Here is an 11,499-nt window from a genome sequence, read left to right on the forward strand (position 1 = left end):
AATTGTTAAGAAAATTGTATTAAAGCATGAGTAATGTCTAAGGTAAAGTAAGAAAAGTGCATTTCTATTTGTTGTTAGTTCCTTAAGGAATATATATAATATAATGTGTAACACTGAATTACTGTATTAACAATTTGTAAAAATGTATAGTGACAATGACTACAAGAGTCAAAGCTACTTAAAATTCATAAAAAAATACAGATACACTTACTAAATCAACATCTTAACAGTTAACATGAGAAACAGAAATAATTGGGGTTACTATAATCTAATTAAAAAAATTAGTTGAGGTTTTTCAAGATCAGCTAAAAATTCTGTGTCTGCCAGAAATAAATAATTGTTCACCTATATAAATTGGAAACTATTAGATGGTTTGCTAAAAGTGTGCAAGGAAAAAATTGCAATTATTTGAAAAAAACTAAAAAACATATTAATGTCATATTTCTTTTTTCTTTACATTTAATTTTTTATTGAAAGAAATACAGAAAAGTGTAGTAAATATTTAAAACATTCAAGTTATTTGTAATTTAACAAAGGGGAGGTATATGTATTAAGTATAAATAAAATAAATGTAATGTGACAATAAAAAAAAATTAAAACAACAGTCAAATCATATTTTATCAATATTTCTCATATAATTAATAAATAAACCTGCTAATTATAATAAAAGTAAACACATCTAGCTAGTTAAAAGGCATTTTTAATGCTTAGACTTTTTTAGTCTGGAGTTTTTTTTTACTATAATATTTATAAAAAATGGTGAGCAAAGAACAAATTTATTATGTAACCACATGATTTATATAAATTAAGTTAAAAATCATAACTAAAGATGATATAAGAATCAGCAGTTACTTCTCATTTATCAAGTTCTGTTTGTTCACTTAATTCTGTGTTTGGTGGTTAATTTATTATTATTGGTCAATAAAAAACTATGTTTAAATTATTCTAAAATCATATAACATAATGAACTTACCATACATAAAATATTCCTCCTATGATGCATTAAAAAAAATGTAATGAATATTAAATCATTTAATAATGTAATATGTATTTAAAAAATTCAGTGAAAAGTTATAAAAATAAGTATTCAAGTTATTTCTTTTTTAAATATTAAATTTCTCTTCTGTGTATTATACAGATGTTATAATTAGAAGTTAAGTTATAAAATTACTGGATAGTTTTTATTTTGATTCAATTTTTTTTTTAAGGATTTCAAGTAAATTAAAAACATTCTATAATGAAATCTTATTCATCATCATGTGGTGATCTGCCTGTGGCAGGTCCCTGGCACCACTGTTATCTATCTACTTCTGTCCCATCCTTTTCTTTCCATCTCATCATAACCTTCAGTACCCTTTATGTTATTTATTGACTCAGCCTCTTTTTTTTCACTCAACGGAGCCTTCAAGAATTGTATTTACTATTCCTTTTCACCTAATTATATGCCTAATCTAGTTTCCTTTTCTCCTTCTGACTTCTGATGATAGTCACCAATATTGTTCTATTTTATATAAATAAAGATGAAAGATTATGTATATATATATATATATATAATGAATTTATATTTGTAAATTGAAGTAACAATAATATAATTTATAAGAGTTACAATAAGTAGATAAGGTTTACATAAATATCATGTATAGAAAAGCACTTAATGTTATAAAAAAAGGTTTTAAATTTAGGAATGCATGCACACACATGCACCCTCACATTCACTTTTTTCTTTTCCTGTTTAGCCTCCGGTAACTACCGTTTAGATAATTCTTCAGAGGATGAATGAGGATGATATGTATGAGTGTAAATGAAGTGTAGTCTTGTACATTCTCAGTTCGACCATTCCTGAGATGTGTGGTTAATTGAAACTCAACCACCAAAGAACACCGGTATCCACGATTTAGTATTCACATCTGTGTAAAAATAACTGGCTTTACTAGGACTTGAACGCTGTAACTCTCGACTTCCAAATCAGCTGATTTGGGAAGATGTGTTAACCACTAGACCAACCCGGTGGGTCTCACATTCACTTATAACAAAGTTACATTTAACAAACTGTAAAAATAATGCAGACAAAAAGGAAGTGCTATCAGCAATATATACTACTAGTTGCATAATGTTTCTTGGTTTTGTCAGTGGACAAGAGCTCATACATGTTGGGTTTTTAAATAAATACTTTGAAATCTGTATATTTTTAGGCTTGCACTGTAGTCTTGTGCGATGGTAGTATTATAAATTCATAGTAAGAAAACTATGAATTAACTTTTAATGTTTTGTTTCTCCTTGAAGTAGTAAATGTGTTCCAAGATGAGATTTTAGAAATTTTTTCCTTAAATCAATTTTCATACACATTTTTGAAAGGTAATAATACCTTTTGCTTAATAAAAAAATATTTCTGATAGAATTTTATTCTTTGAAATTGTTTATTATTAATATTAATGCTAATACTATATTTCTTTATCTTCCAAGTTGGGTGTGAAGGAGAACCCAACCAAAATGTAAAATGAGGGTAACTTAAATTATGATTTATTAATTACTCTAAAAACCAGAATGGAAAGTGAATTTTGTTATGAATTAAATTAATTTTAGGAATAAACACTAATTTAAATTTTAATATTTTAGGAATAAACATTACTTTTTATGAATTTAAAAAGAATACCTTTCTCTAAATAAAAATGAAAGGTTTCAATATGTATGTAAAATGTATAAATATGTATGTTCATATTTTGTCAGTCTACTTTTGCTATTTATTCAGAAATCGAATGGTATTTTAAATTTAAAGATTCCTATGTTTTATGAAATGAATGTAATCATCTTACATTTTTTTGAGAAGTATGATTATTTTGAAGGACTTTTTCATTCGTAGGTAATTGTACTTAAAAACTTCAGAAAATGTCAATCCTCTACCTTAAAGGGAAAACTAAAAAATCCTGGAAATTTTTGAATACTTCATATTCAGGAATTTCCAGGATTTTAAGTGATAGTATGTAACACATTGTGAAGTTTTTAAATACAAGTTTTGAATAGTAAGGTTAGGTGTGTAACAGTTATAAGGGTACATTTTAATTTTATTATTTTTCCTCAGAATTGTTATTATATTATTGTTTCAGATCAGTTCACATTAACTAATATTTTAGTTTTAATTACTGAGTTTATAGTGGATACTACATTTATATTAACACTTTTTTAACAACATAAAAAAAGATTTATAGCAAGATTTGTAGCAAAGATTTCAAATGTAGAGTTACAAGAAAATTAGAATTAATAAATGGCAGAGATGAAAATTATGGAAAAGGGCGGGGGGGGGGGTTAAAACAATTAACATATAAGTAAAATATAATTAAAATACATTTTTATATTTAATTAATTAAAGGATTTGGAATAAGCATGTAACATAAATATTTTTTTTAAACTTCTATTTAAATAAGTAAATTTGAGTAGTCTCATGTTTCTTAATATTTAATGAATATCTCTAAAGTGCAATCATTAAGCTATTATTAAATCAAATATTATGTGTGGTCAAGTTAGAAGATAATATCTGAGGAACGACTGTCAGTCTTTTTTTCAATAAGTATTCATAAAAATTTAGCTGTTTAGATTTAGATTTGTTGATTGTATTTAAATATTTTTGAAATATTTATTTGAGAGATTTTTTAGGAAATTTTTATAAAAAAGGTTTAATTTTAAGGTCTTACTATGGCTTATTGTAGTTCGTAAAATCATAATCAGCGTTGTTAACAATTTGAATCACTATTTAATGTAGTGTTTTAAATGGTTCTTTGAAATCCAGAATAGTTTAAACATTTAAATTTTTTATACTTTTTTTGAAAGTATAACATTTCTTCAATTACAACTTGCAGAGGTACAGGGACACCGTTTGATATCATTATGAACCAATTTTTTGAACCAAATAATGTTAAACTTATGAATAACAGTTTTTTGATAATTTCTTTTTCTTTTTTCATTACTATATATGATAGATGAGATGGGAATGAGGCAATCTTATTAAACATGTTTTTGGACAAGCAACTTTTATATATATATATATATATATACATATATATTATTTTACTGAAATTAATCTTTTTAAGTCATATTATTCCTCTGTCTATTAAATAATACTTAAATTTTTCTAAATAAACCACCTAGTACAGAATATTGAGATAAGACATGCCTTAACTTAATTTTTCATGAATTACCTTCGTGGGATCCTGCATCTTCAATCATGACTGAAATAATTTTGTTATTGTATAATAAAAATTTAAAAATAAAAATACTAAAATGATGAAAACTACGTATTAATTTAAATGAGCGCTACCTCCCTTAAAACACCATTTCCCTTATATTACCGACTCCCTTAAACACTGCCTAATGGTTTATCAAATTGAAATTTTGTTTGTATTTATATATGAAATATTTTTCTGATATATCTAATTTATATTATATATAATTATGATTATATAATAATCAATATTATATGATTATATAATATATAATCATATAAATATGATTATATATATATAATATTTATTTATATTTAATTGTATATAATTTTATGTTATAATTAAATTTGTGTTAATAACAGAAATAGAATTTTTATTGTTTATTAGATGGTCTGCCATATTAGATGAACCTGTCATTATTTTTGTAATATATTACAAAAATATTATATATATAAATAGAAACAAAATTTCATTTTGATAAACCATTAGACAGTGTTTAAGGGAAAAAACTGCAACAGATAGCACTCTTTTAAATTAATGTGCAATTTTCATCATTTTAGTAGTTTTATTTTTTATTTTTTATTATGCAATACAGAATTATTTCAATCATGAATGAGGGTGTGGGATCTCACGAAAGTACTTTATGAAAAATTAATGCAAGATATACCTATGAGGCAATGAGATTGGTAACACTGTGAGCGATCTGACAATGCTATGTCTACCAGTTTGTGCTAGACCGATTTGTTAATCCCTTCCACATGCTCAGTACGAGTTTCAACTCCATTCAGTCAACTCATTATTTTTGACAGCGCCATCAGTGAAGTTGTGTTTTTGTTGTGTGTTATGAAAATGGAGCATTGGAATTTAGAGCAACGTTGTGCAATCAAGTTTTGTGTTAAACTTGGGGAATCCATGAGTGTGACCTTTGAAAAGTTGAAACAGGCCTATGGGGAACATTGCTTATCAAGAGCACAAGTTTTCCACTGGCACAAATCATTTTTGAAAGGCCGAGAACACGTTAAAGATCAATCTCGCTCAGGAAGACTTTCAATTTCAAAATCTGACGAAAACGTTGAACGTGTGAGGGTTCTTGTGAGATCAGACTGCCATTTAACAATAAGGATGATGAGTGAACAGTTAAATTTAAACACTTTCACCGTACATCAAATTTTGACTGATGATTTGGACATGCAAAAGGTTTGTGCGAAATTTGTGCCGAAAAACCTCACAACGGAACAGAAGGACAATCGAAGAAACGTGTACATTGATCTTCTTGAGAGGATTGACAATGACCAAGAATTCTTCAATCGTGTGATCACAGGTGATGAATCCTGGATATTTGAGTACGATCCTGAAACAAAGCGAAGAGTGGCACATTCCGTCATCTCCTCAATCGAAAAAAAGTCGAATGAGCAAATCAAAGATCAAAACCATGCTGATTTGCTTTTTTGACAGTAGTAGGAGTAGCATGCATAAAGAATTTGTTTCTCCAGGACAAACTGTCAACAAAGTGTTTTACAAAGGTGTCCTTGAAAGGCTCAGGAAAAGAGTGATTTGTGTGAGACCAGACATCGCAGACAAGTGGATGCTTCATCATGACAATGCCCTGTGTCACATGGCCATTTCCATCAGGGAATTTTTGACCTCAAAATGCATTCCTACGATTACTCAACCCTCCTATTCACCTGATTTGTGTTCTTGTGACTTTTTGAAACATGTCTTAAAAGACATGTTTCAAAATTTCAAAAGTTCCAAAAATTTTGGAACTCTGGCAAACATTCAAAAGACTGTGACCAACCAGTTAAAAGCCCTACCAGTTGAAGCGTTCCAGTGCTGCTACGGGAGTGGAACAATGACTCAATGACTCCGCCGGTGTATAGCTGTCCAAGGGAACTACTTTGAAGGGGATAATATTGCTGTTTGAAAAAAATAAAAACTTTGGTAAGTAAAGAGTCAGTCTCATTACTTTTCTAAAAATAAGTTTAATTTTGTGCTTCAAATTAAAAACAGAGCTCTGAAAACTGGCTTTTAAGTTAAAAACCTCTCAAATAGTGTCTGAAAAAACTTGAACAGCAATCAACAAAATAAAACTGAATAGGCTAAATTTTTATGAATACTTTATGAAAATCAGACAGTCAATTAATGGAATTTTATCCAGCTTGGCCATACATAATATTTAATTGCATAGTATTCACTACATTTATTACAAGTAAATTAAGTTGATGAAATTTTAAATATTTATAAGTATACAAGTACATAATTAATGGTCTTACCATGTGCACCTGACATTTCACACTGTTTTCACAAACTCTAACAGAACCTTATTAGTACAAACATAATATTAAGATGCATCTTCTTACAAATTGATTATAGAATAATGATTAAAAATAAAACAAATGATTATTTCATGCGATTAAATCAACTATGAACATGATGAAGTAAACATTATTAATGGTTAAGAAGGATAGACAAACTATTAACTTAATCTCTTAATTAATTAATTCATACATTCATTCATGCAACCCCAAATGTGTGTGCTGACATTCACTAGCAAAAGCTGTGCATTGCATAGACCAGTGTATAATACCTTCACCGATTGATTATTATAAACAGTGTCATTGATGTTGTTCAGTTGTCCCTTGAACCAACCGATGTGTGGATGAAGATCTGATAATATTTTACAAGTAAATGATGCATTTGTACCCAACACCACTGTTTGATTTTGTGGAGCTTCTGTCAATATTGGACTATGGTGCAGGCGTTCTATAATAACACAATAACAATTGCATATTCGAAAACATATTTACATAAATTACCAACACCAATAACCAGTATATGATTATCTGAATAGAGTTTATAAGATTGTAAAGCAATACATTTAGGTAAGTTTTTGGTATTTGATAGTTGAATAGTTCACTAAAATTATTAATTTTGGTGATTATTACATTGAAAAATGATATAAACTTTCAAAAAGGTTATAAAACTCCTTTTCATTGGTTCAAATATTTTATTATTTCATAGAAAATGAAATGAGATTAAATTTAGAAAAAAAAATTAATTTTTAAATGTCAGCATCTACTCAAAGATTTAGAGGCTGGTGAAAAAAAATAAAGAAACCCATTTTGTTATGTTTGTGAGTAACCGACACATAAACATTTCTTTTGCACATAGTTACCACCCCCATATTCAGGCACTAATTTTCTCATAACATTACATGGCCCTCATCAAAGAACTAGTGATCATTAAAGAACATCAGGAGAAAACATTAGGAAAGCCAGTTATTATACCCATTCATGGGTACTTCCCCATTCATCTTGGTAAAAAACTATTAGTCACTCAAACCCAAGCCTGGGTTGTCAGAAATGATTTTAAAATTTCCCACTTGGTATATATGGCAAAATTTTTGCGTGATCTATAAAATAGCATCAAATGTTATCATTAAGAACATCTTTTGTGAGTGTGCTGTGCTATTTGTTTTAGATTGAGGTATGAAGTTTCTTCAGCATTTGGCAATAAACTTTAGATGTTACTAACTTATTACAGGCCCAGGTTCCAAAACAAAGTAGCCATGATCATTTAGATCGAAAGTTATTGCTTGAATATTTTTTGACTTGTTTCCCTTTCTGAATTTCTAGTACTGAACTCTCATATCATTGTCACTCATTCGTTTATTACAACAGAATTGTGATGGATCTTGGTGGTGATATATCCTTCCATATGAAAAAATTAAATCATGGCATAAACCTCATAACTGATAGAAGTAATAGCAACAGGTTTCATGTTTCATTGACTGCTTCTTTACCAGCACTAAGCAGAATATTTAGGAGGGGGATGTGTAATGAGATTATTAACTGCTAGTGGCTACTGTCCATGAACTGTTGCTATGGCACCAATTTATTTTCAATGACCAACTCGATCAATTTAACCAGTAGGTAATATTTTAGACATCTCTGTAGGTGCATACAATTTTGTAAACTGCTTCCTAGGAACTAGATAAACTAAAATCAAAAAGACTTTTTTTTGAAAGAAGAATAGTTTTTGGAAATTAAAATTTGTAAAATCAGATTTTATAATAAATATAATCTATTTTTATTTTTTTATTATTACAACCTTGAACATGTTTTTATATATATACTTTAATAAGGAAGATGAGGTGAAAAAATATCAGACCTGTTCTTACAAATGAAAATCAAAAACAAATATTTTTGTGGTGTGAAAAAAAATACAAGATCAACAATCAAACACCAAAATAATAGGAGAACACATAAATTATGATTGAAATTTAGAACTAATTCGTCAAATATAAAAAAAAAAACTGATACAAGTTGTCAACTGAATAAAATCAATAATAATCTTAAGGCTATTAACATATTGTTTGTATGTCTTCAATAAATAACTCCAATAAAATATATATTTCATATAATGGTCAAATGCATACTTCAGGTATCTTTTTAATAATCTTACTTTAGAAGCGTCTAAAATTATTTCCATTAAACAGCGAACATCTATTCTTAGAGATGAGAATATGTAGACTAATATAAGCATGGATCAATGTACAATCAGTAATTTTAAGACAATGGTGAATTCAGTTGTAGGGCAGTATTTTATTTAACAATAATATAATTTATTACAAGCCACTTTATTTCCAGTATGTTATATTTTTATTATTCCTATAGTATCAACTCATTTGTGCACCACAGATCTACATTCACAGAGTATTAACACAAACACTAAAAGATGTATGGATTACATAATTTTTCAGTTTTTATTATTATTATCATTATTAAATCTTTTGTTTTAAATTTACTAACCAAGTAATAATAAGTTTTAATTCTTTTGTGTGACCATAGGTAGTGTTTATTTAACTTAGAATTCTTTTACTATTTGTTACATTTATGTTTTATATAAGCAGGAAAAATAGACTGAATTGTGAATGATAAATGTGTTTCTATATGTTATGAGACAAATAACTTTGAAATTTAAAATGTTCGCATAAAAGATAATTTTTTTTTAAGTTGTTGTCAGTACTACAATACTGATTTTAATGACAGCTTTGAGAATGAAAATATGGTGATAAAATTGAGGAATTACCTAGTAGAGTTTTTAATAGAGAAGCAACAATTAATTTTCTTTTACTGGTCGTAACACTATTCAGTAATGTTAAATAAACTGAAATATATTTATGTATGTTATATAAAGAAAGCCTAATAAGAAATAAAATAAAATAAGAGGTAGTGGAGGAAAGAATTAAGAGAACAAAAGATGTTTAGTACAGGCTCTGTAGTTACAGTCATTTAGTTACATAAAGAGGGTGCTGGCATACAAAGAAAACTAAGAATGAAATGAAAAAAAAAATCATTAGCTAGAACAAGAATCCAGGAGATAGATTCAGTAGGGAAAGATATATAAAAAACATGTGATAAGGAAAAAGTAGTAATAATAAAAAAAAGAATATAAAATAATAAACCCATAAATTTATATTTATGGGTACAAGAAGTATGAGTTTATATAGAAGAAAAGAAATTGAGGAAGGAGAAGAAATGGTAGAATGCTAATTGTTTTTTTATTTGAGTATAATGTCGATGATTACTTTTCTGTTTGAATTTTAGCACCAAAGTGCAAAAATGTGAAAATATCAATGACTTGAGTAGCTCATCATTTATAACATGATAATGAGGCCATTACATTACCAAGTACTGTTCAAATAAGTAAAAGATCCTAAGTTAAATTAGAGACTGCCAGATACTTTTCCTTAAAATGAGAGTATAAACAATGCATAAAAAAATGATTATGTAAAAATAACTGAAATGTTTCTTTTTGCTGATGTAACAAATTTATGTTTTTATAAGGAATGGGAATAAGAATATATATTCTAAAAAAAAAAAATTTAAATATTTTACTGAAAAATTAATTTTCAAGGAGGAAAATCATAAAGTAATGTATTTCTTAGTGAGTCCCTGCTTAGTAAATTTTTGGCGGGAAACCTCACATACCTAGTAGTATGGGCTGCTGGGCACCTGACAGCAGATTTTTCCTCCTCCCATGAAAAGAAAAGAAAAAACAAAATCAAGCTTTTTTATTAAAATGTTTTTATTTTTTACAATCTTCATTACCTTCATATGAAAAGACATTTTCAATATTCTGACTTCATAACTCATCAAAAATGTCATGTAAATTATTGGCATCAATAAAGTCATGAAATAACAATTTTCATATTTCATGTACTAAGCAGTTACCCAAATTTGTGAGCAGTACTAATAATAACATTTTTGAAAAGCGTGCATAACTATAATTGAAGTTTAAGCAACTGTAATGAAAAAAAAAATTATCTGAATTTCACAAAGAATGAATTTAAGGAAATCAAATTTGTAGATTTCATTTATAATTTAATGGCAAATGATAATTTTCACTCATCTGTTGAGTAACACATGGGTACCTAACTATACCAGCAATGAACTATACCTAAATTATACAAAAATCATAATGTTTATTGAAGTGATAAGTTATATAAAAAGAATATTCTGCTGTATAAAAATATTATGCAACAAATATTAAGCAACAATCAATCAGTTTAAATTCTGTTCATCAAATGATATCTAACAATTTCACATGTAAAATTTATCACTTAACGTAAAAGAAAATCACAAAAAGATGACATCTGTATCAGTTTTTAAATACGAGCATTTATGTAATGTATTTATACCACACCATAAAACAAAGATAAAAAAAGGTTTATAACTGAAAAATAATTAATTATTATCTCAATAATTACAGTTATATTAACCATCACCATCATACTAGCCACCATCAACCAATGAAATTACCTGAATTACAGTGCCGTTAGGTTTATCCTCCCCATCGCCAGGGGAGGTGACTTTTAACCATTGTATGAATGGTTCCAAATCTGATATTGTGTTACATTCAAATGTTGCAGTTGTATTAACTAATGCTGTTACATTATTTGGTTGAGAATCCTTAATATATGGTTTATGAGGATAACGTTCTAAGAAAAAAATAAGATAAAAAAAGTGAACTTATTTATAAAAATTGAAATAGTAATATCGTTAAAAGTGCATTTTGATAATGAAATAGTGCTGTAAAACAAATTATTTGTAGAACATTGCAAGTTTAATGAATTTGTTTAATATTTTTCTTAAAAAACTCAATCTGATGGTTGAATTTGTAATTTTATGAAACAAAGAAGTTTACATCACCATTTGGAAAAAGATGAAGTTAATTAAATTACCATACAGAACAATGAAGTCAATTGGCAGTACTAAAC

At 27.5% G+C, this 11,499-nt stretch overlaps 1 protein-coding gene across 2 annotated transcripts in view; it reads right to left on the reverse strand.

Moving 5' to 3' along the window:
• The window catches only part of LOC142325390 (fibroblast growth factor receptor homolog 1-like), a 194,376-nt gene that overhangs the window by 38,275 nt on the left and 144,602 nt on the right, over positions 1-11,499 (reverse strand). The window contains exon 11 of one of the 2 annotated variants that reach the window (XM_075367110.1): positions 11,042-11,220. In XM_075367110.1, the coding sequence (XP_075223225.1) occupies positions 11,042-11,220 (179 nt within the window). Of the gene's footprint in view, positions 1-6,804; positions 6,981-11,041; positions 11,221-11,499 lie in introns of both variants that reach the window. The other variant, XM_075367111.1, reaches the window with a different exon arrangement.

Source organism: Lycorma delicatula, chromosome 5 (assembly GCF_047948215.1).
Source record: "Lycorma delicatula isolate Av1 chromosome 5, ASM4794821v1, whole genome shotgun sequence".
Lineage (NCBI taxonomy): Eukaryota > Metazoa > Arthropoda > Insecta > Hemiptera > Fulgoridae > Lycorma > Lycorma delicatula.